A 26,236-nucleotide genomic window follows, 5' to 3' on the forward strand; every position below is an offset into this window, starting at 1 on the left:
ATATTCTTGAAAGAACTATGTACATCTATTCACCTGCAGGGATTAAGAAAACCACGCTGAAGTTACAGGAACTGCTTGTACTGGGAGTGGGGAGTGCTTGCTTTTTTCTGCAGTGTTTAATGTCAATTCTCCATGCTGTTGAGGTGTAACAGTCATCTCAAGTGATCCAACTGAAGATCTGCAAATACTTTTAAACAATATTTTTCCTTTGTTACAAGTGTAACACCTGGACTGTATAATTGGAGTTTTCACTACTGGGGCTAGGAGAAGCTTTGATTTCCTGTCCCTGTGTTGGGTGTGGTAGGCCTGTTCGGGTTATCTGAGCATGATAATGAGTCAGCCTCAGAGCAGAGCTTGTGTCTCATTCTTCCAGCATTTATTGCTTGTGCCAGACGTCATTTAGGCTTCTCCCAGCTCAGATACCCCTGAACTCTGAGCACGGCTTGCGGGAAGCAGGCTGGGCCCCACCTGCACACTGTGGGGATCGTGGTTTGCTGTGTAAAAGCCCGTTTCTCACTCCGGGGCAGGGAGTGCCCGGCTTGCCGGGGCGGGGGCGTTCGAGGAGCAGGCTCTGTGCCGGGCACCTGGGCCTCGGCTGCTGTGCTCTGCCCCGAGAGCCCCAGCGCTGTCACAGCCGCGCTGCCCTGACGAACCCAAAGCACGGGCTGCAAACAACCACCTGCTGCCCCGGGAACGCTGCGGGGAGGGCTGGGGGCGGCGTACGGGGCCGCATCTGCAAGGTGGAGAAGGGGGGCTGAGGGCTGAGCCCCGACCCCTGCAGCCCAGGGCGCTGCTCCCGGCGTCACCGCAACCTCGGGAACCCCCGGGCGTCCGGCGGGGCACGGGTGCGGAGGGAGAGGCTGCTCCTGCCCTACCCTTGCCCACCCCATCCCTGTCCCCGTCCTGCGCCGGAGTCGGGCGCGGCCGGGTGAGTCAGCGCCGTGCCGGGGGGGCGCCGGGGCGGGAAGGACCCGCCCGGCCCTACAAAACCCCGCCCGGGCTGCCGCGGGCCCCAGCTGCTGCCAGAGCCGCCCGAGTCGCCGCCAGAGCCGCCCTGCCCGCCCCAGCCAGGTGAGCCCTCGGCGGCAGCGCAGCAGGAGCGGGGGAGGCGGCAGCGCCGCGGGGCCGGGCCGGGCTGCGGGCGGGGGTCGCGCTGCGGGAGCCGCCGCTGCTGCGGGAGCGAAGCGGGCTCTGAGCCGGCAGGATGCGGAGCGGGGCGGTGGCTGCGGCGGCCGCCGCCCTCCCGCTCCCGGCTCCTCTTCCTCCGGCCCTGCCCGCCTGTTACTTTCTGTGCTCGGTTCCACGTTGGGACTGTGCGGCCGCGGGCGAAGTAGCCCTCGGGGCGCTTCGTGCGCCCCGCAGCAACTCTGGGTGTGGCGACAGCGCTCAGGAGAGGAACCGGTCCCAAACTTCGCCAAACTTCCCCAGATAGTAATTTCTTCTGTGGTTAAGGTATACAAAGGCTCGGCTGGGTTGACCGTGTTACTGTGAGTTCGCTTCTCGGTGCGGAAGCTTGCAGAGAAGCTGTGCCGGCCAGCCAGGCTCGCTGGAGGCGGTGTTCATTCAGCTGGGGCGAGGCTGGAATTGCTCCCGCAGGCACGGCGGAGCCCCGAGCCCGCCAGGGACAGCGGCCCCTTCGCTTCCCTTCCCTTCTTGCCCAGGGTGCGGCCGCGGCTGCCGGAGCCGCTGCAGGCGCCGCCGCTGGCACGGGCAGCAGGACAGGGCAGCAGGGCAGTGCCCGCTGGGCAGCGCTCCCCGGGCGGTGCCCGAGCGCTCCCCCGCGATGCGCCGCGGAGCCCCGCGCTCCTCCCTGCCCGCACGGCCAGCCTTGGGCGGGGCTCTGCCTCCACCCTGCCCGGCCGGGAGCAGAGCTGCGGGGATCCTGCTGCTGCCTTTTGGATTGTGAGTCAGCTCGGACACCACTTCCCCCTCGAGGGAGGAGGGGGAGGTAGGGCAGAGGAATGTTGCCAGGTATTTTAACTGAAAGAGAAGTGAAATGATTTCAGCATAGTCACGCAGAAGTGGGTTGTGTGCTTATACGTGGCAGCTTTACTTCTGTTTAACATGAGTTCTTGTGTTCATGTTCAAATGCTATAGCTGCACAGAGGTGCAGACCCCGATGTACAGGTCAGAAAGAAAAACTCCTGGAACCAGTGTACCCTTGAGTGATTTATCCCTGTGTGTGCCTTCTGCTGCTAGAGCTGGTATTGATAAACAGCCCTAGTGGGTAGAGTTTCCATTGGCCAATATTTGGTGTAGTTTGCCTTGATGAACCAAAAAAAAAAAAAAACCCCCAAACCCAAACAGGTTTTCTTGTAAAGTCTCAAAAGAGGGAATAACTTGAGTTTGAAGAAACAAAAGTCCTTAATTTTGTATGTGCATGGTATCTTCCTGGAACTTCCTGAGTTATTAGCAATGTCTGTGGAAGAAAATGGTTCAAGTATGTTTGTGGTAGGGCAGTTTAATGGGCTTTGAAATGCTTTTCTTTAAAGAAGATGACTTTTTTTTTTGTTTCTCCAAATAGTGGCTTTAAATGATGTGCTAACCCTTATTGGGTGATTTGGGGAGATGCAGCCTGGCCTATTTGTACTCCTGCTTAGCACTGTATATGAATGAATGTTTTTGAGCCCTTGTTTCATTTACAGCAGATGCTGCAGGTCTTCCTCACTCTCCCTCATCTCTGATAGCAGGCTTGCCCTAGTTTTTGAACACAAATGTGCTCCAAGTGGAAGAGTTTCCATTCTCTCATTCCGGGGATGCCGTTTCCTTGGCTCAGATGTCTGGGAACACCCTTTGCTCATATCTCTGCCTGGTATAATGAGTGCTTCTTAAAATGCTAATTCTGCTTATTGAGCAATGCAGTTGTTTGTGCATACCTGAAATTTTCCATGGAACCCAGAGTTTTTTTCCATAATGTGTGTGAGCTGGCCCTGGAAATCAGGATATGGGGCTGCTTTTAAACTCACATTCTTCCCTTACCAAAGAGTTTCAGGGATAAGTTGGTGAATAGAGACTGGGCCAGTATAATAACAGACCTGTAACCAGTGCTTTCTGGGAGGGCTGGAGTCAAAACATGCCATCTGTTTGAGCAGAATAATATGATTGGGGATTGTGTAATGTGCATTTGGAAATTGGTTGTAGAAACTTGCCTTAAGGTATTGAAGTATTAGTTTACAGCTGGAAGGTAAAACTTGATTCCTTTCCAGTGTAAGGAAGAACAGGCTAGTGCAAGTATTTTCTCTTTACATGTTCAAACCCATCCAGAACTTGTCAAAACTACATCAGATAAAATCAGTCCATCAGAGAACAGTGAGAGTCTGTTCTCAAATACAAGTGCTTTACAGTGACAACAGCTGTGTTTGTTCTCTGGGTAAAAAAAATCTTTCTCTGCAAAGATTCTTGCAAGAACTCCTTTTTTTTTTTTTTTTTTTTTTTCCAGCTTGCTGTTGATGGGCAGTCAGTTGCTATAGCATTGTTGTGCTCTGGTGATACGAACCTGGAGTTCCAGCTCTATGTGAGGGTGTGTTAATTCTGTTCCTGGACTCTGATCAAGTGTTTTGTTCCAACAAACCTGATCCCATGTGGTTTTTAATTGATTTAGAAACAGTAGTCTTGCAAAAAGCTGTTCAGTGATTTTGGGTTTTTTTTTTTTTTTCATGTGAAAGGTTATGCTGCAGTTGCTTTGCTTCAGCTCTCACTGGTGTTTTCTTTGTGACAAGAAAGACTAAAGGACTTCAGTTGCTCATCTTTGGTAATAGTTGAAATACTGTCAGAGTACAAAGGTCTCACAGGATCTTCATTTTATGGAGTGTAAACATTAGGAATTTCATAACTCAGATATATATATCAGTCCCCTCTACCCGGCATGGTTTATAATGCCAACAGCAGGTAACAGCTTATTACAACTTCTGCAGCCTGTCTTTAAAGGCCTGGGTTGGATTTTACCCTTGAAAAAACATTTATTCTCAAATATATCAGTGTATGACTGTCATTTTATTCTCTGTCTTATTTTTCTACCCCTGGAATCTTATTTTTTGTTGAAGTAAATTTGCTTTTGTTACTTAAACCTAGATTGTTTCAGTAGATGTAAGATTCTCTTTCTGTGTTCTAAGTGAGGAAATGTGAGATAACAGCAGTTACACTACAAATGTACTGTGATTTTGCTGCTGTGTTTTATTCTTGTAGCACTAGCTGGTTTTGCCAAAAGATTTCTTTGCTTTTCTCCTTACAGGAGCTAAAACAAACAAAGAAAACAACAAGAAGAACAAAACACTTTTTCCTAGAGTTTTAACCAGACCACCAGCAAACAAAACAACAAGAACAAAACACTTTTTCCTAGAGTTTTAACCAGACCACCATTATCAAGACACTATTTCATACTTTTTCTGATTCTCCAAGCTCTGAAGTGGTCATTGAGTGGAGAGGAGATTGGTTTCTCTGGGAAATTGGCCTGGGTGGCCGGTCCTGAGGAAAGCCCCATCCTATCAGAAGAGTGACTGATGGAGGATTAAAAGCCAGCTGAAAACCAGCTGAAAGGGCATAGGCAGGACTGGCTGCACAATAGCTGGGAGTTGTCTGGGGGGCATGGAGCCAAGGAGCTGGCCTGGGAGCCGGTGACAGTGTGGAATGAAGGGCGTGGCACCCAGCTGAAAACAGGGCTTTTGGTATCAGGCTCACTTAGCAGTTGGTGCAATGTCTCTGGTTTTGAGGTACTGCTGCCCTTTCTCCTGTCCTCTCCTAAGCCAGCTCTTTTCCCTGTTTGATAATGCTCCCTGCAGCTGGACTGCAGAGGTCCTGGGAAAAAAGTTTTTACTTTAACAGCAAATAATGTTTGCTGCAGGTGCCAACCTGGGTGACTGGGTAGCAGTGTGAGTAGCAATGTCTGTCCTTTCTCTAGAAAAATGGGAGAGTAGGGGTTTGGGCATGCATCAAGCCTTTTAAGTATTGGCCTTAGCTTACAACCTTTGGAAAAGCTTTCCTTAGCTGAGAGACCCTTTCACTAAAACAGTAATACAGCTCTGGCAAGCTCCCTGACCAGAATCCAGAGTTTAAAAAACTTATTGTAACATAAGTTGATCAGATCAATGTTTATTTCTGCCATGTATATAATCTGTCTCAGGGATGGGATTTTCCCTGGTTTTTTGCCTATGCAAGGAACATGTTATTCAGGTCCTGGCAATGGAGCATTGATACTAACTCGCCACAATGGCTCTTATTTTTGGAACTACCATTTTAAGGTAGTCCTTACTACCTCATCTCTGATAATTGTGTTACTAAGTGCTCTGGAGAGCTACAACAAAACCACAAGATCCAGCATCCAGGGTTAAAGATTAAACGGGGTTATGGTTTTGTGAAATGCCTGCAATAAAATAAATAATTCCACTGCATTTCCTGAGTACTTGAGGAATTGGGCATCTGATTTAAATGCTACTACTTGTTGCTGTTCTTTGGCTTTGAGCTGGCCCAAGCAATAATGTTTCTGGATAATTTTCCTGGTACTGAGTTGTCAGCTTAGGCAACTCTGTTTCTCAAATCCCTGTCTTAGGCAGCGATTTCTCAAATCCCTGTCTGGGTAGTTAAAATGCAGCAGAAATGCTTGTTTAAGGAATTTTTATTGTACAAGGGAATGAAGACCTCTTGTTGTTACATTATTAATGGTGGTGTGGCTTGGAAACTCTGAAATCTTCTTTCCTGCTTGGTATTAGCAGATCCATTGGGCTGTGTCACTTGAAAGTGCTGCAGTGCTTCAAGACTGTTGGGACACACTGAGTAACTGTAAATATATTTAAATCTACTTTGTCTTTTTCCTTCTCTTCCTTCAGCATTCTTTCAAGATGTCCACTGTTCATGAAATTTTAAGCAAGCTCAGCCTTGAAGGAGATGTAAGTATTGCTTATATCTAAGCAATAAAAGTTTGTTTTACTTAAATGTCTCATCTTGTTCCTTTTACAGGACTCTGCATCAACAATTGTACTGAGCTGTACAGTTTACAAGATTCCACACATCTCTTAAACTTTTATTGTCTAAAAATCTCATCAGCAATGACCAGTTTTCATCCACAAACCAGCTGTAAACCACAGGACAGTTATATGATTTAATGAGAGTTCTTCTAACTGGCCAGCAGCACAGTATCCTCCTGCTGGCCTTATCAAAGAGATCACAGGGCAAACAATGGCTGCTTTGCATCTGTGTCCCTCTTTCTTCCAAAACAACCAGTCACTTAAGGATGAGAACAGGAGATGGAAATATGTTCAGTTTTGCTGATACCCTTTGAATTTTTTTTCCCCCAGTTAAAAATGGAGAACATTATGAGAACAAAAATACTGGGGATCTAATTCCTGTAATGGTTATCACCAAAACCAAACTAGCTCTTGAAAAAAAATATTTTCTCCAGCTTATTTTCTCCTTTTCTGTTTTAGTTTTGATTGTGTATTTTCCACCACATCTGCACTTGGTTTATTGTTTTATTGAAACCAGAAAGCCACAGTCTTTGTTTGATTCTTGAGTTGCAGTTAGATGGTAGATTACCAGTGTGGTATCAACATATCATGCCATGGGTTTCTGGTTCTGTGATTCTCACTGAAGAGGAAGTGAATCTTATCCATGCATTATTTCATCACATTCCTGATGAAATTGCTACACATATAAATCTTACAGCTGGTAGCTGCGGGTCTGAGCTTGGTACAGCCAAATCTTTTGCCAATTTTTGGTACTTGTTGCGAAATTAATTATACCAGACTATGTTTGTGGAAGAGCTTTTGCAAAGAACTGGCCAGTGCACTGTAGGTAAGTAGTAAAACTGGTTTTGTAGTGCAAAACCAGTCAAGTCTTCAGCTTTCCTGGTTGTGTGTTTCAATGGAGAATTACTTTTGGAATAATAATTAAGCAATCTCTTCTCAAGGGCAGAAATGCTTCTTCCTTGATTCTTACAAGTAGTTGCAAAAGTCAGATTTGAATACTGTTCTCTGGCAGCATTTCCATCAGAAATCTGCTGCACAGTGTCAGAAGGCTCAGGCAGCTGCTTGGTGCTCTAAGTTGGAAGCCAGAATTACTGAGTAGCTGGCCTGTGTAGCTCTGCAGCATTAGACCAGCTCCTCTAAGCAATGATTTAGCAAATTAACTGACATTAAACACAGTAGTTCAGCCAGCAATTTTTCTCTTAAAATTTTAACCTTGAGGGTATAGAATGGTTCTGGCTGAAACCCAGTGCTGTCTTGTGCTCTGCATCAGTGGTACAGCAGCTGATTTGAGTGAAGGTGGAGGATCTGATTGCCTCAGCCTTCCTTCCTTCCAGGAGTGGACGGAGTTGAGCTGAGGTTGATCTGTGCTCCCAGTTTCTGGATCTCTCCACAAGAGTACAGAAAGATTCTCAGAATACTCAGATGAAGAGATTGTGAAAAGTGGTGTTTTTAGGTTAAATTAAGCCTCTGCAGCTGTTAGTGATATTTGCTTCTCCTTCATGTTTCCTAATAGGATTAAATTTCTCAAGCTCAGAGGAAGCAGGTGAAGGACCTCTGAAGCACACTAAATGCCTAGGAGAAAACCAATTTCTCTGCTTTAGTTTGGCCCAGACAGGTGGTGCAGTTGCACATTATCTGGACTTTTGCTGCCACATTGTGAAGAATTTTATACTGAGCTAAATGGAAAGTCAGTTTGAAAGCTGTCTTGTGTGAAAGCACAGAGTACTAGTACTGTGGTACAGTAGTGTGCCAGAGTAATTAAATAGCTTGGAATTTAAATGACTGCTTTTCATAGACAGTCACCCTGATGAGACCTGTCAGGTGTCAGGGAAACTCACTCTGACTTGGTACATGCCTTGAGTGGAGGGACAGAGGAAAAATGGGCACCAAATTGCAAATACGCTGTGTATTTTGTTAGTGTATGCTATCACCTTTACAGTAAACTACTCCAGCCAAATTACTCAGAAAATACTTGGAGCTGGGTGGAGGGAGAGGTACCCAGCTTGCTGAGGTCACCAGGTGACTTGTTCCAGATGATGCAGAGGGCAGGTCAGTGAGCAGTGCCCCAGGATGGGGGATGCCTGGCTCAGGAATCTTCAGGAACACAGATTTCTCTGAGGCTGCATTGCATGTCTCCATTTACTGTTTCCATTGCCACTAAAAGCAAAGGCTGTGTTTTGTGGTGTGGCTCTGGGCCAAACTGGGGCCACTTTGCTGGGCTGAAATGATGGTAAGAGACAAAAGAAAATGATTCAGTTTATTGGTGCTTTTTTGACTTTCCATCTCCACAGCATAAAACAGACTGTCTCCAGAAGGCACGGGGGCAGCTGCCAGAGGAATCTGTACAGAACAGCATGACCTCTACAGGGATAGAGTCAAAATTAGTCAGAAACCATGGACTTTTTTAGTTCAAAGTGCTCCTCTTAAAAACTTGCATGTAAAAAATTTTTCCAGGCATATTAGGATAGCTTAGTTCTGTTCATGAACCCAGCTTCCTTTTGGAGTTAGAGATGGAAACAAAAGTTTCTGGGGATCTTTTCCAAGAAAGCTTAGTTGTTCATTCACTTAGGAAATGGCTGTGGCAATTTCAGGTGCTAGTAGCTCTACCTCTCTGCCAGAGGTTTAGGTTTCTAAATTGAACTCAGCAGAGTGGGATTTGTGAATATTACCCAGCTGCTTGTATGAAAATCTGTGGTTTAATTTAACCTTCCCCTGGGAGGTGATAACAAGCTGTTAGCTCACACTGAAGCAGCTGAGAAGAGTTGAATCTCTGTTCTGGTCACCCTCTTTTTGCAGCTATAATCCTCAGGAGAGGACCATGATAAACAGCTGATAAAATCTGGTAACTTGGAAAATGTTGCATCTGTTTAATAAGTGAGCTTACCTGCAAGTCCTTGTGCTCTTAGCAGTGGTAATTTGAAATGTCATTTGGTTTTGCAAGCCTCATGCTGCTTAAAGCAAAGATCTGGAGGCTGAGAATTTGTTTTAGATTATTAATAACTTCTGCTTTCTAGAACTATGGCCTTAAATAGATTTTTTTTTTGTGTTATCTTTAAACTTCATGAGACAGTGCCCAAAACTTTTTCTGACTTTATAATTGTTAATGTTCAATTTCCTTATTTTTTCTTTATTATTTGTAGCCTGTAATCAAAAGAAAAATATTGACTTCAAATCTAAACTACTGTAGACTTTAACTTTCTTGGAATTACCTTCCTGTAGTCATTTTCCTTCAGATCTAGCCAGAAAATTCCATATTTTAGAATATTGAAGTTTAGTGAGTAAACTTGGAAGGTGTTGGGTTTTTGCTGCAATAAATGTAATATATATTTGTGTATATTCTGTGTTATAATAAGCACTGCTGTGAGTGGATTTCTGGGCAATACACGTGAGGAGAAGAGACTTCAGTGGCTCTTGGGAGAATTCCATTTTCACAGATACCTGATGGTAGTTCTTGCATTTAAACTACCAATTTAAACAACACTGGGCCAAGTACCAGGTAACCATGTGTTTTATTCGTTGCACAATTGAACTCTGAAGGGTTTTTTGTACTTTTTGTTCTTTTCCTTCCAGCATTCTCTCCCTCCAAGTGCATATGCCACAGTGAAGGCTTACTCCAACTTCGATGCTGACCGGGACGCTGCGGCCCTGGAAACGGCCATCAAGACCAAAGGTGAGCACAGGGGCTGGGGCTGCCATCCTGGGGCAAGGTGGAAGGCTGGCTTGCAAAAACCAGAACAAGACTGGCTGTCAACATTGACATTTTGATATCCTTACTCAAAGATACCTACTTTAGGAGGAGTTGGAGTTGACCGAGTTAGATATTGAGCCCTGTAAGTGCATGCTTTGAATATGCTTTTGAGTTTGTAGCCATGAATTGTTGAGATTGTCACTTTTTTTTCCTCTCTTGACTCATCAGTATTTCAAATTCTTTTCTGCCACTTGAGAATGAAGTGTCAGCTCCTTTGGGAGTGGGCTTTGAATCATGGATTTCTACTGGATTATTGGACTGGACATTTCTTCTTCCTTTCAGCTCTCCAGGCACCTGCGTAGGGGTGGTTTGACCATTTTTATCCTGGGTTTTGAACTAAATAATAATTTATCTTGTATTAATTTGGGGTCAAAGAAGGTCCTAAAAACTAGTTTCTGAAATGAGTTTGCAGTATTTCAGGGGCAGGGCAATGTGAGCTTCTCAGAGCTGGGATATTAAGATAGGCTTCTCTCTGGTATATTGAAAGCATCAGGAGAGCAGGGAGTGTGAAGTGCAGCTCTGAAGTAATGCCTTGGTGGCACTCCTGGGGCTGTGGTGCTGTCCTGTCCTGGGACAAGGGAGTGCCATGCTTTCCACACTTGCTCCAGGCCAGAGGAGCAGCAGCTGGGCGTAGCTGGAACCAGCAACTCTTTTGCCTTCATGTCAGAGAGAAATTTAAAAGCCAAATAATTCCTCATCAGAAAGAAATGCTAAGTCTTCCATCAGTGCCAGCAAAGCTTGTGTTTGACTTGCTATAAAATGTAAAATATATCCCCTCCATAACAAGCACAAGGCTTTCTTTCACAAGATTTCTTAATTTAACTAGAGAAATTCCTTATTAAAGAGGGTTCAGTTCTGATTTTGAATCATTTATAGTTTGTTTTTTTTTTTTTTAATTCCCTGATGTGAGAGTTATATATATATCATCAGGTTTGGCAGCAGATGCTTTGTATATATGTAGAGTTTTGTCTAGACTTTATAATTTTTTGCAGCTCTGATTATAGGGCAAATCTAGACATTTCAAATACACCATGAGACTCTCAGGGTAGGTACAAACTCACACATTTGAACTCTCGAGCTGCTAATTATTGCAAAAGGAAATTGCAATCTCCTAGGAGTACAAAAGCTTTTCCAGTCAGGAAAGTCAAGCTCATGTTGTCTTTCCACTTTCTCCCAGCAAATTAAGCAGTGCAGTTAAGTTACATGGAAACATTTCAGTAGAGAGATGATTTTCAACTCTCTGAGGGAATAATAAGGAACTTACTCATGGACCTGCATGTTTGTGGGCTTGAGCTTCTCTCTGCTTATTAGTTTGTTACCCAGAACTTATTCTGGGATGGCGGCTTTAAAGGGAAAATCTCTTTATGGTTTTGATACCAGATTTCCACCCTAAAGAATCTCACAATGGAAGTATTCTTGTGGGAAATTAAGTATGAGAGTGTTTTGACCCTTCTTCCAGGTACTGTTTCCTTGCACTTTTAATGCTTTGGAACAGGATGTTTTCATCTGCTAATTCAGAAGATTTGATAAAATTTGAGCTCTCTAAATTATATGTAGGGTATTCCTCAAATGAATATTCCAACTCATCCAGACAAGAACTGGCTTTTATGAACAGTGATGTAAAGAGCTATCTGCAAGAACAAGTTTTAAAATAATTCTGGGAAATATCTAAGTAGTTTTTGAACTAAAAATATAACACCCATAATGAACAGACTGTCTACATCCACAGCAGCTACCATTTTCCTAGGAAGTATCACCATTTCTGTAGCAATTAGTTTGCATTGGATGTGGGAAGTAGAAATAAGCAGTGTAAGTTATCACAGAGTGATGAAGAGGAATATGACTTGTTCATGTTAAAACAGTGAGTAAGGTAAGTTGTAAATACATTGTAAATAAGTTGTAAATATATGCAACTGGTTTGTGGTTGAAAATTAAAAAAAAAAAAAATTAAAAAATCCCAGGCATGTAAGAACCATTTGGTGGGCTTTACTCTCTACAGGATAAAGGACACCTGGTATCTGAACCCTTGGGCTTTCTTGGTGTTGGAAATGGAGGTCTGTACATGCTGTAATGGGCCTGTATTTCACACTCACCAAAGCAGTCTTTCCAATATCTTGGAAATTACAGCAGTGCCTTGGAAGTGATATCTTGTGGAGTCTTATCTCTGGCTATACCTTATATAAACTGTGCCTGAAGTCTGGTGTTTGCCATCAGGGCAGGCCAGGTTGGGAGAGTTACCATATAAATAATTATATGGTGATTATTATATGGTAATGGAAACTCCCAGAATTAGAGTCATGAATCTCCATTTTAGTGATTCTTGTGTAAAATGGCTAAAACTTATTTTACTGCCTGAACAACAGCTGTATATTTGGTTTAGGGAAAAGAACTAGAGCAGAGTGTGTGACTGTTCTGCTCTATGTAATATATAAATATTTCAGCATTCGTTCACACTCTTCAGATTAATCCCTCAGAGGTTGCTAAGCCATCTGTTCATCTGTGGGGACCTCTGGAAAATACTGTGATGTGTTTATTTGGGCTTAGATCTACCTGCAAAAACTATACTGCACAAACACATTGTCCAGCCCTTTGCAGGGCTTTGAGTGGAGCTGAATTAAATGCAGGGGTTTTTTATATATCCACCAGCCTAGGAAGGGAAATGTGCAAAAATGTCTCCAGGTCATATAAAACCTTGTAGTTAGCAATTGTTCAACCTAGAGGTTGCATAATGCAAATAACTTGTTAAAGTTCTGGCTTGTTCCTTTTGGGATAAATGCTATGGCTATGTTTCATTTTTTTGCTTTTTAGTGTTTCTGTAGCAAATTCATTTAGTGCCTTGGCATGTCCTTTGTAAGGGTTGGCTTTTTGCTGCATAGGACAAGAAGCTGTTTAATTTCTGTATAATGCTCTGTGTATAGATTAGCAGATGTACATGAACCCAAGCAGAAGAAACTATCTGGAAGAGCAGTAACAGAGCTTATGTTAGATTTCCTGTTCTTTTTTTCTGGTAGCAAAGACAACTGCTGAACTGCCTCTCCTGTTTCAGAGTTATTTCCTGGCATTGACACTTTTTGTGTCTCAAGTACTTGTTAAATAATTTTGTCAGACTAGGTTGTGAATATTTGTTATTTGCAGCCTTCTATTGAGGTTTCATGGGATACTTTTTTATTCTAGGCTGGCAGAATTCAGGCACAGGTTTGTTGTAGGAAAGGGCTTAGAACATAGATCTGTAATAAATTCATTATACCCAGAAATTGCTAAAACAATGGTGACATGTAAACCAGTCTGTTCAATCTTAGAGAAAGAACTTCTGTTTATGTAGTATATCCAACATGCTCATAACTTCTGATAGAGTTTTTAAGACTATGAAGTAAAAGTTTTTAGAAGATATCTGCTGGTTTGCTGGTGAAAGAGGCCAGTGCCTGAAATCCACCAAACTGCATCAGTTTAAAACTGATATTAAAACTGTCACTAAAGAAATATTCACATATTCCAAATATTAAAACTGTCACTAAAGAAATATTTCATTGCAATGTGGTTTGGGTTTGGTGAACCCTTGCTAAGCAAAATAGCAGAGCTGAAATTATGATCTTGTTTTATCTAAATTTTTCCCTCTGACCCCATTCTTTTTCATTTCCTCATTTTTGCTGACTGAGCTCCAACAGTGTGATCTTACCAATGCCACCACACATTACCTCTTTCACAAGGAAAGCTGTTATTAAGCAGAATTTTTCTTTCCATTCCCCGTTGATAGAAATGCAGGGATAAAATCTGCCTAGCCAGAAGAAATTTGAAAATAAACTGTTTCATTGCCTTGAAACTTTCAGAGACTTTAGCAAACAGCAAAGGAAAGTGTTGGAGCTGCTGTCCTGCTCTGCCCCACCTCAGCAGCAGTGAGTCAGCATCCTGTGTGTGCAGCATGATTCCCCAGCGTGAATGAAGTACAAGCCTTTACTTTCCACTGAATGCCAGAGCAATGAGCTAACTTCATATTTCCATGGCATGTGTATGAGAAACTTGGATGCAGTCAGTCATTTGTGGGCTTCTAATCTGTAGCAATTGTGGTACAACTTGAAAATGTCATTTGCTTTTTTGAATGCCAAGAATGGTTTAAATTCAGAATTTATTAAAAAGACATTGGCTTGTACTGTGGGCCTGCAACAGCTGAAAGGCTCAATGTCTGTGTGTGGTCATTTCTGGACAGGGAGAATTTGTTTTCTTTTATAATGTGGGAACACTTTAAAATGTGCAGGAGTAGATTATGGCTGAAATGTGCAGTCAGCCTGTTTTCAGGTCAGAGTTTGTAACTTAGACACATGATGCTCTTATGGCATCATTTGCAGGCCAAGCTTGTGTGAATAAGAGCACTGATGTAGGTCTGCCTCAGCACAAGCTAAGGACACGAGGCTACCAAATGTAGTATTTCATCATGAAAAATGTGGTGAAGAAAGAGAGAGAATTTTTGGATTAGACTTACAATTTTAGACTCTGTAGATAGGGGCTAAAAGGTTTTTTGCAAGATTCCTACTTTATATGATTTATTTTTATAATATCAGTTGCAGTTCTTTGTTTCAGGTTACTTTGGGTAACAGGGAAAATAAACGTAGCTGGATTCTGGCAGGGATCTGAGTCCTTCTAGGAGCTGCTGATCCAGTCCTTACTTTCCGGGGTTTTTTATCAAGAAATCATCTTTTACACTGATGTGTGTGCAAGTGTGAAAGAAGTTATTCATAATACTTTTATTAAACAAAGAGAGCTCAAGTGAAGATCTGGGCTTGTTCCACCCTCTAGATTAGAGCCATCTGTTTGCTTCAAAAGCTGGCAGTTCACTGAAGTGCATGGATTTGGAATGGTTCCCTTGAAAGTAAACCTTTGCTGATGTGTAGTTCACTTACTTAAAAGATAAGTTGGGAGTTTGAGCATCCACATCCCCTAGGTGGGCCAGTTGCAGCTCAGTATGGATCTTCCAGTGATTTCAAAAAGAAGGAGCACATACTTAATTCTTCCAGTGTCAAAAATCCCTTCTGTCTTTTGAACCTCTGAAACATACTGAATTAAATATACTGGTTTATTTTCGTGTTTCTGTGTTTGGAGTGATGGATTAAATGACTTAAATAGGAAGTATAACTGCTTTATTCAGAAGTCTTAATTGAAAAAAAACCACTAAAATGGCAGGACAGGCTTTAGTAAGTACAAGTTTTAAAGTCTGTGTTTCTGAGCAGCTTTTTGCAGAATTCTGAGTGCTTGAAAAGTAGTGCACAGACACATAAGTGAAGCACAAGACAGAGTGGCAAAGCTGGTCACAAACTAGACTTTGAGGTGTGTCCAAAGATCTGCATCCCATCAGCAGTCTGGACTCTAATTGGTGGCTTTTTCTCCCAGCCAGGGGAGGAGGAACATTAACTAGTGAAATCTGCTGAGCTCTGCTCCAGACAGCACATGGGCTGTGTTTGGAGTATTGGGGAACATCCTGATACAAGAACAGGGACAAGAAAGCTTCTCTAACTCTCTGTCTTGTGTCTTTGTAGGTGTGGATGAGGTCACCATCATCAACATCCTGACAAACCGCAGCAATGAACAGAGGCAGGACATTGCTTTTGCCTATCAGAGGAGAACCAAAAAGGTAGTAAAATATGAAGAAATAGTAATTATTGCATATTTTTCTTGCAGACAATTAGATTTTTCAGGGTTTGTCTTTCCACTGAAATTCAAGATGCATCTACTTTGTCCATGCTGTTACAATTTAGGACTGGTAGAACTTTGAAATATGTTGAATATGCACAATTGGGACTGGAGTCTGCTGGAGATGGGGGTTTCCTAGCACCTTCAGAAATCACACTGGGACCCACAGGATTCCCTGGTGAAATGTGCTAAAAATACTGAGGAGTCACTGGCATGAAGTGCCTCCATTTGAAGGAATGAATGAAAAAGAGGTGCTTTAGGGTTGTTTGTTTTTTTTTTTTCTTTTGGTTGGTTTATGTTTTTTGGGGGGTGTTGGATTTTTTGTTTATTTTTTTAAAGACAGCATAAGGGAAGTGTTCTGTTTCTGTTCACACAGCTAGCTTAGTGAGAAAGGACTGCAGTCAGTTGTGCTATGAGCACTGCAGCTGTGAAATAGTGATGTATGATGATTTGAACTGTCATTGAAGATTATCCTGGCAGAAATACCTTAGGTACTGATCTATTGATGGAGAGAAATCTGTAAGATGTATGCAGAATTCTGCAAAATGAGTCTTGCTGTCTGGGAGGCAAGAGCTCTTCTCTTTTGAAGTTTTGAGAATCTTATCATATTTAAAGTTTTGTGCCAGTGAAAAAGAGGAAACTTTATATAAAGTTCAGATTATGATGAATGTATCTCTTCCAGGTTTGCCAGACCCCAAATGGTAGTCCTCAAGTAGCATCCCAGAATACTCATCTGAGCCCAAATGTAAATGTAGAGTTAAATTTTGGGAATTCACCAGCTTTTCTGCATGACTGATAGAGGCACATGCAGAGGCACGGCCAGGTTGGACATGTGCATGTGTGCACACTCCTGCACCTCCTGCCCTGGGGACACTGGGACAATCTGCACATAAATGGACCCCAGTCATGAAATGTGTCACTTAAAGCTTTGTCAAATGTTCTGCATGACCACAAAAATGCACGGTCAAGAAAATCTGCAACTTTTTCTTATTTCTCTCTCACTTTTTTCCCTTGCTGCGACCCAAGAACAAAGTGAATTTATCAGAAGTTTAACAAGTACCAAAGAATAAAACAGTCGTATAAACAATGGAAATGTGCAGTAGAAACCACTCAGATAAACATGTGAGGAGGCAAGAGAGGAGGAAGTGGGATATGAAAAGACACGTAGGTATATCTCCTAGGGACAGTGTCTGATGGTTTTCTTTGCGAGCAGTTGTGCAGATTTTGTTGGCAATGTGTTGTGCTGTGCTAGGCTGCTTGCTTTGTGTGTTGCAGGATCTATCAAGAGATCATAATTTTAAATGTCACATAGTCTACCTCTGTTTTAATTCCTTTGGGATGAGCAGTGTCTGATGGAAACTCTTGGTTTAGGTTGGAAGGGACTGTAGGTGCCCAAGGTGGACACCTTCCACTAGATCAGGTTGCTCAAAGCCCCATCCTGGCTTGGCCTTTTAAATATTTTCAGGGATAAGTCAGCCAAAACTCTGAGCAATTTGTTCCTTAAAATTTATTACAGAGATATGTACTGTCTTTCCTGTGGCAGTTCTTTGGCCTTTTAAACATTTTCAGGGATAAGTCAGCCACAACTTCTCTGAGCAATTTGTTCCTTAAAATTTATTACAGAGATATGTACTGTCTTTCCTGTGGCAGTTCTGAAGAATCTGTTTTCACCCAAATAAAGGCTGGAACATTGTATCCCTCATGGAGTGGTTGTACTAAAATGTTTCTAGGTCTAAAGCAGCCAGATGCCCCAAAACCCCCTTCCCTCCCTTGGTCAATCCATGCAGTAGGTGCACACAGTATTAGCGTAAATTAGTGCTCTGGATTAAGTGGGTGACTTTGGAAATTAACTAAAGGCCTGGGCTCATTATCTCTCGTACAAACTTCTGTGCAACTCAGTTGAGGTCACTTTCTCTATCCCCTTTTCCCCTGCCTCTCCAGCTCAGTGATAGTGAGAAACCAGCAACTGAAATGCAGCAATTCTCTTCTGAATGCTGCAGATCTGACTTCAGCTTAGGGAATACATGGATCTGTGTGAACCCCAGACTTGATCCTGGGGATTTCAGCTTTGTAACCTACACTGTAGGGAAGCTGGTAACTAACATAATTCAGGTTGCATCTGAAATCCATACGAGGACATGGGCTCTGACTGGTGCAGATTTGCATCCTCTGCAGTGAACATCCCTGACTGTTTCTTTTTCTAGGGCTGACTGACAGTTAACCATAGGGATTTAGGCCACAAGCTTCTGATAGTTTCTTTGAAGACAGGGATAATTTTTAGTTCTCAGGGATGATTTTTTCATCTCCTCAGAGATCTGGTTGGGAGCTGGGCCTTATGGTGGAGTAAGTGTGCAGTCAATTTTCCAATGTCTCAGCTAGTAAAGGGCTGGGATAAGAGGAAAACCACATATAATATAGTGCTGCTGGGAAAACTGTGGGAGTATGATGGAGAAGCAGTGACCACAGTGAGTCAAACTCAGGTCCATCTGTGCTTATTAGCTCCAGCACAGCATCACTGCTTCAGGACTGGAGTGAAGCTGTTCAGGCATGTCTGCACCGTGCTTTCCAGCACTGTGTCAGACACTGGTGCATTTCTTCTTATTTTCAGAGGATTAGAAAAAAATTCCTTTGCCCTAATTTCTTTCTTAGGCTTTCACAGCCAGAAAGCTCTTTATGTTTCTGTTTTCTTGTCAGTTGTGTAAGAAACACTGCTGCAGGCTTGGAGACTTAGAGCCCTGCAGGTTAAATTCTCTGGAGATCAGAAGTGAGCTTTAATTTCTTTTTTTCCATCATCCCATCTATTTTACAGGAGCTTTCTGCAGCACTCAAGTCTGCTCTCTCAGGTCATTTGGAGGCAGTGATCTTGGGCTTGCTGAAGACACCAGCACAGTATGATGCCTCTGAATTGAAAGCTTCCATGAAGGTAAATAAGCTTTGAAATTTAACGTTGTTGATCTGATGTCACTGTCTTGGGAAAGAACATGGACTTCATATCCAGGGCCATAATTTTCAAACTGATTATTTTTTTTTAGTGCTACCATTTAAATATCCAGATGCAAGGCATCCAAAATGAGAGAAATCATGTAACAATGTGGTTTCAAAACTCTTAATTAAATCCTCTCTTTAAGGAAAAATTAATTCTTGTCAGTTCAGGAGTAACAGCCTGGCTGCTTTGCTGACTGCTCTTACAAACAATGCACAGGTTCATAGCATGAGAAACCTGTAAGAGAGTAGCTGTTAGCAGGAGCCATCAGATCCTCTGCTGGTATTTATAGGCTTAAACAGTAATTTCCAGTTACTGGGTCATATCATTGATCTGGAAAGAACATCCTGTACCAGAGCTGCACTGTGTAGAAGATGAGGAATCAAAAGCAGTCTCTGCAGAAAGAAAAATCTGCTCTGCAGGCCGCTGAAACAAGACTTGAGAGGTGCTCATGCCAGTACAGTCACCTTTGTAAGCAAGCTAAGGTTGGGAAATTGTAGCTATGATATCTAATCATCATTTACATTCTGGATGTTCTTGTTCAAGTTGTTTTGGTTTTTTTTGAAGAATTAAAGACAAGCACTATGTCTGAAATTTAGAACATGTCAATAACACCAATTAATTAACTTCTCCAGATGATTAAAAAGGAGTTAATGAACAAATAAGGAAACAAAACCACCCTCTCCACCACATAAACACACACACTACCCTGACCACCCCCAAAAAAACTCCTTAAATCCCCAAACCCAAAAAACCAACCCACTATGGAGATGGTAACTCTTTAGCTGTGGGCCAAATGCCCTGTTTGAGTAATCAGATGCTGCCCTCTCCTGGTTAAGTACAGCCTATCCGTGATTTATTGCGACTCAGACTAGTCTGGGGTTTGGGATTAAAGACCAAGCAATTTCCTCAGAGTAGTCCCAAATATAGAATGTTCTATGCTCTCCCTGGGTTGCTTTTCCCAGCTCCCAAGGAGTTCCCATTACTCCTGACCTGGTCTGAATTAGCAAAACCTCTCAATGCTCTGAATTTGCCTGAGCTTAAGCTTGGCTTGATACATTACAAGCTATGACTTTGGCATCAGAGTTGAGGAAAGCGAAGTTATCATTGAGGAGTTAGTAATTTTTCTGTTACACATTCTTGAAAATATTTCAAAAATATTTAGAAAATTATATATGTTCCTAGTCTTCATTTTTTCATTTTTTCCCCACATGCTTATTAGAGCCATTATGTGGGAAGCTCTGCCATGTTAATAAAATTACTTGGATTTACTCTTTTTTTTTTTTTTTTGTTTGTCCCACTTTCTTGCCCCTTCAAGGGAGACATTTTACCCAAAGGGTACTTTGCCTCATAATTGCCTCTGTTTTCCACACGTTCAAGACTGCAGCATGAGACTTTTTCCCAGGATGTTACTTCTCTTGAAATCCTGTGGAAACTAGGCCCATTTTTGCCACCTGCAAAATGACATTGTGTTACAGATGGGCTTAACAAACAGCATCCTAACAGGAGGATAAGACTGGTGCTTCTTCCCTTGCTCCCAGTGGATAGAAAAAAATCACACAGGCCATGATAAAACAGACTTTCTCCTGTTATACTGGTGAGGAGGCCACTGTTAGACACTCACAAATGATGCGCATTGCCCAGAGAGAGCATCTGCAGGATCTCTAAGCCACCAGAAATATTCCATCTGTTTTTTCTCAAGAGCAGTTGGTAAAAAATATCCCTAAACTGTTAGAGTGGGGGAGAAGAGATGTCCATAAAATGTTTTTAAACCTTTTAAGCATTCCTGTTCATTGCTAGCTCCTAAGTGAGCCCCGTTTGTGTTGCAGGGGCTGGGAACTGATGAAGACACACTCATTGAAATCATCTGCTCCCGAACAAACCAGGAGCTCAGTGAAATCAACAGAGTCTACAGGGAAAGTGAGTTTACTTTGCAAGTTTCCATGTACTATGTCTTTTTACACTAAATTACTTGGATAAATTTCCCTCAGTGTGAATTTCATTATTAGAAAGCAAACTTATATCTGCTTTGTTTCTCTGCTATTTTGTACTGGTGTTCTGGATATTTGTGTGATTTATATAGTTGCATCTTGTTGCTTGGTAGCAAACCGACTGTAGGCTATTTGCTACTAATACAAGTTGTGTCTAAATTAAATTTCTTGATAAGCTTTCCATGAGAGACTGATTGCATAGAGCTCATGACTAGCTGGCAGCAATGCTGGGTTTGATGTAGGGAAGTGTGGGCTTTTCATTGTCCTCCACACCTGACTTAGATTGTAGCTGTTTATGTGCACAAAACACAGTAATTAGCAGCCCTTTTTCTTGCAAATAAGTATTTGTGAGAGGCCCCTTTGCCTGAAAAGAACTCTTTGTTTTCTAGTGTACAAGACAGAGCTGGAAAAGGACATCATATCAGACACATCTGGTGACTTCCGCAAGCTAATGGTTGCCCTGGCCAAGGTAGGGCTGTTCATAGATTCCCACTTGCTCTAGTGTGCCTCAGTGGTGGCTGCCAGTGAAACAATTGGGTTTCTGATGCACTCTTAAATTTCTCTGTGTTTTACTGACCTTTGGGGGGAAAAAAATATTCAAATATTCATTCATAACAAAAATGCAGCATTCACAGCATTACCTTCATAATGGGGATGGAGTATACAGTTACTCATTTAGCAAATTCAGGTTAAAAAAAGAAAAAAACCCCTGTATATATGTATAGCAAACTGCTTACTTTCTGTGAAACCTTTCTAAAATGCTGATATCTTGTTTGAAGGGCAAAAGGTGTGAAGATACCTCTGTGATTGATTATGAGCTGATTGACCAAGATGCCAGGGTAAGTGCTGGTAGTGACCATGAAATATCTCCAGTTGTCAGGTCAGGCTTTGGGGGATATTGAACATAAACATACTGTGGAAGTGGAGAGCATTTGTGAAGTAGGTGTGTGTATTTCAGATTGTCCTGCACAGTGATGTTTGCATGGTGTCAGTGAATCTGCCACTTGCAATCCTGATGCCTTCAGGTATCAGTTTTCACAGAGTACTTACCCACTATACAGAAGCTTTCTGCTATTTCCTTTAGATACATGGAGAGAGCCTTTAACAAAAGGAAATACATCAATTGCAGTGAATTTAGTGGCTGTTAGTGCTTGTTTGTTACATCTGCATCTGTCAAGAGCAGTTCTGCTGAGGTAAACAGAGCTAAATACAGAGTAAAGCTGTAGCCAGAGGTGAATACAAAGCAATTAGTTGTAGTGTCAGATTTAGGTCCTTAAGTGTTGTCCTGGTGACCTGCCCAACCACGTGTCCTTGTGTGTTTCTCCCACAGACAGAGTTCCAGTAGTGCTTGTTTTTCCAATAAGGAAATTGTATACATCTGCCATGGCTTCTCATTCAACTCCTGATCTTTTGTGATTTTATTTTTCTTTCTAACCCCAGGACCTCTATGATGCTGGTGTGAAGAGAAAGGGAACTGATGTCCCCAAGTGGATCAACATTATGACTGAAAGAAGTGTTCCCCACCTGCAGAAAGGTACTATTCAAGAGACAGACTTTTTTTTTCCCTGTAAGAGAAAGTTATAACAAAATGGTAATGATTTTGTCTCAGGTACAATTGAAATGATTGTGAAAAGCACTCAAAAACATAGGAGATCTCATAAATCTTAATTAATGTCCAAGGTGTTAATTTTTAAAGAAAATCTAGTTATTTCTGTGCATGTATTGATCTCACATTTTAAGTGTGTACAACTCTTTTTTACATAGATGTAACAATGCTCAATTATATATCAAATACACTGAAAACAAAGATGTTACAAACCTAGAAAATATGGATGCAGGATACCTTGAGAAGTCCTTTAGCTTTTACCTCTGTGCCAGGGTAGCTTAGCTATATCATGTGCTTAAATCTGCCAGTGAAGACCCAAAAGCAGCTCTGATACTGCTACTCTGATACTGTAAAGCAGCACATGGGAAAAGCCATTTGAAGACTTCCAGAGCCTTTCAGTCTTTAAATGACAGTTGTTTCAAAAAATACCAGTACAGGATTAAGATGGTATTTTCCCAGATTATGGAGATGTTCAAGAAAAACAAAAAAGTAACAGCATGGGACCTTTACAAACTTCTGCTTGTATTTAAGATGAGACTCTCAGAAGGACTTGCATGGATATTTCTTAATCATGTGTCTCTACATTCCTGTGTCTGTGTTCATGCTTTGGTTGGTTATTTCTTCCAGTTCTTGGTCTGGTTTTGATTTCACCTACTTTCTTTTCTGTGCTAGTGTTTGACAGGTACAAGAGCTACAGCCCATATGATATGTTGGAGAGCATCAAGAAGGAGGTTAAGGGAGATTTGGAGAATGCCTTTCTTAATCTTGGTAAGTTTCCCTGAAGTAAAGACTGTCCTTATATAGGATCTTTTCAGGGCTCTTGCAATGTATCATGATAAAGGTAGGACCTAGATTCAAACTCTGGGTGAGAAATTAGCTGGACATACTGGCGTTGTTAGATCCACTGGTGTATTTTAGGATATTGTAGATGTTGAAAAGCAGCTTATTTTTGCCCTCTGCAAGATATAAACTTTGCTTTCCAATTAAAATGAAAATGCATGTGTGTTGTGATCTGCTGTTAGTTCCACTTTTATTTGATAGACAGGCTTAATGTTTGTTTCCCCAAGCAAACAAAAAGGTTGAAATTGTTCAGTACCCACATAGGCTGGAGAGAAAACAGCATGTGTGTGTGAGAGGAGAAGACAGGCAGGCAGTGAGGGGTGGTAGGGGCTAACCAAAGAGCTGATTTGACACTGAATTCTCTGAAATAGGGAGGCAGGGTGTAAGGCTGATACTGTGCCATGAGGTGAAGATAACAAGGATGTCACTGTGTTTAAGAGGGAGTTCTTTGGGGGGAAAATCCATTTCAGAACTGAGAGCTGTGTAGTGCAAATGGAGTATAAACAGAGCTCAGCCTTGAAAAGGAGGCTTCTCATGGATGAGTATACAAGGAGTGTTTCCAGAGAAGAGATTTCTAGAAGTGGAACCATGAACGGGGAGCTGTGGAGGAGGGCTGGCATTCTGAAATGATACAATTACAAAATTATGCCATTTTCATGGAAGGAAAGCCTTCCCAAGAATGTGAGCATCTGTGGTTCAGTCACAAGCTAAACCAAATGACTTCTAAGTAGTGAGTCAGATAAAAATATTTTCTCTGTGTCCCCTTTTTGGAGGAACTTTTGCTGAAAACCTTATTTTGACAACTTGTAATAGCTTTAAAAATAGCTGCACTATTCTGTGTCCCATGTATGGGCAGGATATTTAACTATTCTTGTCTCTCTCTTCAGTCCAGTGCATTCAGAACAAGCAGCTGTATTTTGCAGACAGACTGTATGATTCCATGAAGGTAGGAAAGACTGTTTTTTCTTTCTACTATTTTTCATTGTTGTCATTGTTAGGAACTTCTGTTCATATGAAATGTGACTGGCATGTGAATAAATTAACAATTGCCTAATATTGTTCAAAAGCTTTCTTTAACCCTTATGAGTCTGGATTATCCAGATTTCTCTGATATAGGGAAATGTAGGAAAGGGTCTCATTATAAAGATCTTTATTAGATCAGTTGATTATAATCAGCAAAGTTAGACACATATTTTGCATGTAACCAAGAGCTGATAGCAGAAAAAGTTGTTTATTGAATACTAAAATAAGATATAAAATTTATCTCAAAACATTTTGTGAAGAAAAAGGATGAGAGAGAAACACCTGGTGACAGGCATTAGGTGATTGCAGGAAGACCTGGTGAACCAAAATTGCTAATCTAAATTTGTGACTGAAAGTTGGTTAAACCCTGCTGATGAGAAAGGTACATTCATGCTCAAATTCTTGGATCATAATAATGACCTTCGTTAGAAGATTTAATTAATTGTATCTTTTATTGCTCATCTTGGTTGCCTGTAGTTTGCTGTCCTACCATTAATAAATGATAACATTTCAGCTATTGCAGCTCTAAATATGTGTCTGCTTGTAGGGCAAGGGAACCCGGGACAAGGTCCTGATCAGGATTATGGTATCCCGCTGCGAGGTTGACATGCTGAAAATCAAGAGTGAATTCAAGAGGAAATACGGAAAATCTCTCTATTATTTCATCCAGGCAAGTTTTTAATCTTTGGTTTTATATCATGAGCCTTTGCAGCAGTCTTCATTGGATTCGTGGTACCACTAGAATTCATGGGAGGTGTGTTAGAGGCCACAGAGAGAATATTGTACTATTTATGTACTATGGGAAAACCCATCTTTATCTTCAGTCTACAGCTGATACAGTTCCTGTCAGCCACTTGACAGTATAAGTGGGCTTTGTGCAATCAGCTGATGTGTTCTGAAGCAAAATTCTGTTCACTAATCCCTATCCTCAGATCAAAAGAAGAGACAATTGTTCTGTGATTGCTGAATGAAAATAGAGCATCCAAATTGTTACTCCCTTTCATTTCAGTGCTCAAAGAGAAGGCTCTTTAGCTCGTGACTTTTGTCCATTTCTGGGATTAGACAGGAGCTACAGGTGCTAGGTTTTGTCTAACTTGGGGCATAGGTAAAGAGCTTGTGCATTTGTTTTAAAGCTAATCTTCACCCTCACCACAACAAATGCTTCATTATTCCTTGTGTAGAGGAAGCTGAGTCAAAATCTTAACCCAGAATCTTTTCCTGAAGGTGTCAATTGTAGATTATTAGCAATTTTTTTTAATAGTGCCCTTGGTTAATGATTTTTGCAGTGATCAGTGAGACAGAGCAGAATCAAGTCCTTCAGCTTTCCTTGGTTGCGTTACTCTTTCTCATACCTAAATTTCTCTCTTCTTGGCCTTGCATTTATATTGCAAGAATGATTAAATAATTTCACTTCACACATAAGTAAAACTCAGTCAAGATAGTCTCCTCCAGGCTGAGAAGGCTTCAATGTGAATCATAGGCTGTCCCACAGGTTTAGAATATAAGTCATATGCTTTCACATTTTGTGGCTGTTTCCTAATATGTATTTTGTGTTTTTCTTCCCTTGCTTTACAGCAAGACACAAAAGGGGATTACCAGAGGGCACTGCTGAACCTGTGTGGTGGAGAGGACTGAAAACTGTGATGGAAGAAACCCAAGTCCTGAGAAATGCCTTTTTTGCTCTTCATTTTACTGTAATCCTAGAAAACCTGAATTTCCTAGCTACCCTTGACTTGCCCTTTCCCTGCCAGAGCCCTGCTGCAGTTCGCTCCCCTGCGCTGTGCATGCCCCTCTTGGCAGCTGTGCTTGGCTCTGCCAAAGGTCCTAACAGTGTATAGCCAGAGACACTAACCCTCCAGGGAGACACGGGCTCACACGTGCTTGTGAAAAGCTCTGCCTCTCTGTGCAATGTTTCTAATAAAACAAATAAAATGTTGTTTTACTTTAACAATATTGGGTCTTTCTTGATTTGAAAACTGTCTGAACAGTTGATGTGTATTTAGCTTTTGCTGGCCATTTTCTGTGTTGTTTTTGTCCTCCTCAGGTTCACTACTTGTGGCTGAAAATTTATCTTCTTCCCTCAAGCCCTTCATCTGTTTAATGATTCACTTTGTCAACAGATCCAAAACCATTCTCTTCACTGGTTGAGGGAGATGATCCTGCCCCTCCGCTTGGCCCTGCTGAGGCCACAATCTGATCTGCTGTGTCCAGTTCTGGGCTCCCCAGTACAGAGAGATGTGGAGCTCCTAGAGTGGATCCAGTGGAGGGCACAAAGATGATTAAGGGACTGGAGCATCTCTGATGAGGAGACATGGGGGGAGCTGGGCCTGTTAAGTCTGGAGAAGACTGAGAGGGGATGTAATTAATGCTTATAAATATCTACAAAGTGGGTGCCAGCTGATG

At 42.0% G+C, this 26,236-nt stretch overlaps 1 protein-coding gene across 3 annotated transcripts; it reads left to right on the plus strand.

Moving 5' to 3' along the window:
• Positions 1-957: 957 nt before the first annotated feature.
• Positions 958-25,780, plus strand: ANXA2 (annexin A2). 3 transcript variants are annotated; one of them, XM_041418899.1, is made up of 13 exons: positions 958-1,071; positions 5,823-5,882; positions 9,531-9,630; positions 15,237-15,331; positions 18,200-18,313; positions 20,203-20,293; positions 20,754-20,833; positions 21,144-21,203; positions 21,805-21,898; positions 22,643-22,738; positions 23,698-23,756; positions 24,381-24,503; positions 25,409-25,780. In XM_041418899.1, exons 2-13 carry the CDS (start codon positions 5,835-5,837, stop codon positions 25,466-25,468), a joined length of 1,020 nt encoding a protein of 339 aa, XP_041274833.1. In that variant the 5' UTR covers positions 958-1,071; positions 5,823-5,834; the 3' UTR covers positions 25,469-25,780. The 3 variants fall into 3 exon arrangements, with proteins under 3 accessions (XP_041274833.1, XP_041274832.1, XP_041274831.1); XM_041418898.1 differs by lacking the exon at positions 958-1,071 and adding an exon at positions 1,302-1,452; XM_041418897.1 differs by lacking the exon at positions 958-1,071 and adding an exon at positions 1,898-1,971.
• The last annotated feature ends 456 nt before the right edge of the window (positions 25,781-26,236 follow it).

Source organism: Onychostruthus taczanowskii, unplaced genomic scaffold, assembly GCF_017590055.1.
Source record: "Onychostruthus taczanowskii isolate IOZ18803 unplaced genomic scaffold, ASM1759005v1 scaffold6, whole genome shotgun sequence".
Classification (NCBI taxonomy): Eukaryota; Metazoa; Chordata; class Aves; order Passeriformes; family Passeridae; genus Onychostruthus; species Onychostruthus taczanowskii.

Coding starts and splice junctions, on each gene's coding strand:
- ANXA2 (XM_041418899.1), top strand. CDS start 5,835: ATGTCCACTGTTCATGAAATTTTAAGCAAGCTCAGCCTTGAAGGAGAT. Junction 9,631..15,236: donor AACGGCCATCAAGACCAAAG/GTGAGCACAGGG, acceptor GTGTCTTTGTAG/GTGTGGATGAGGTCACCATC. Junction 23,757..24,380: donor GACTGTATGATTCCATGAAG/GTAGGAAAGACT, acceptor GTCTGCTTGTAG/GGCAAGGGAACCCGGGACAA.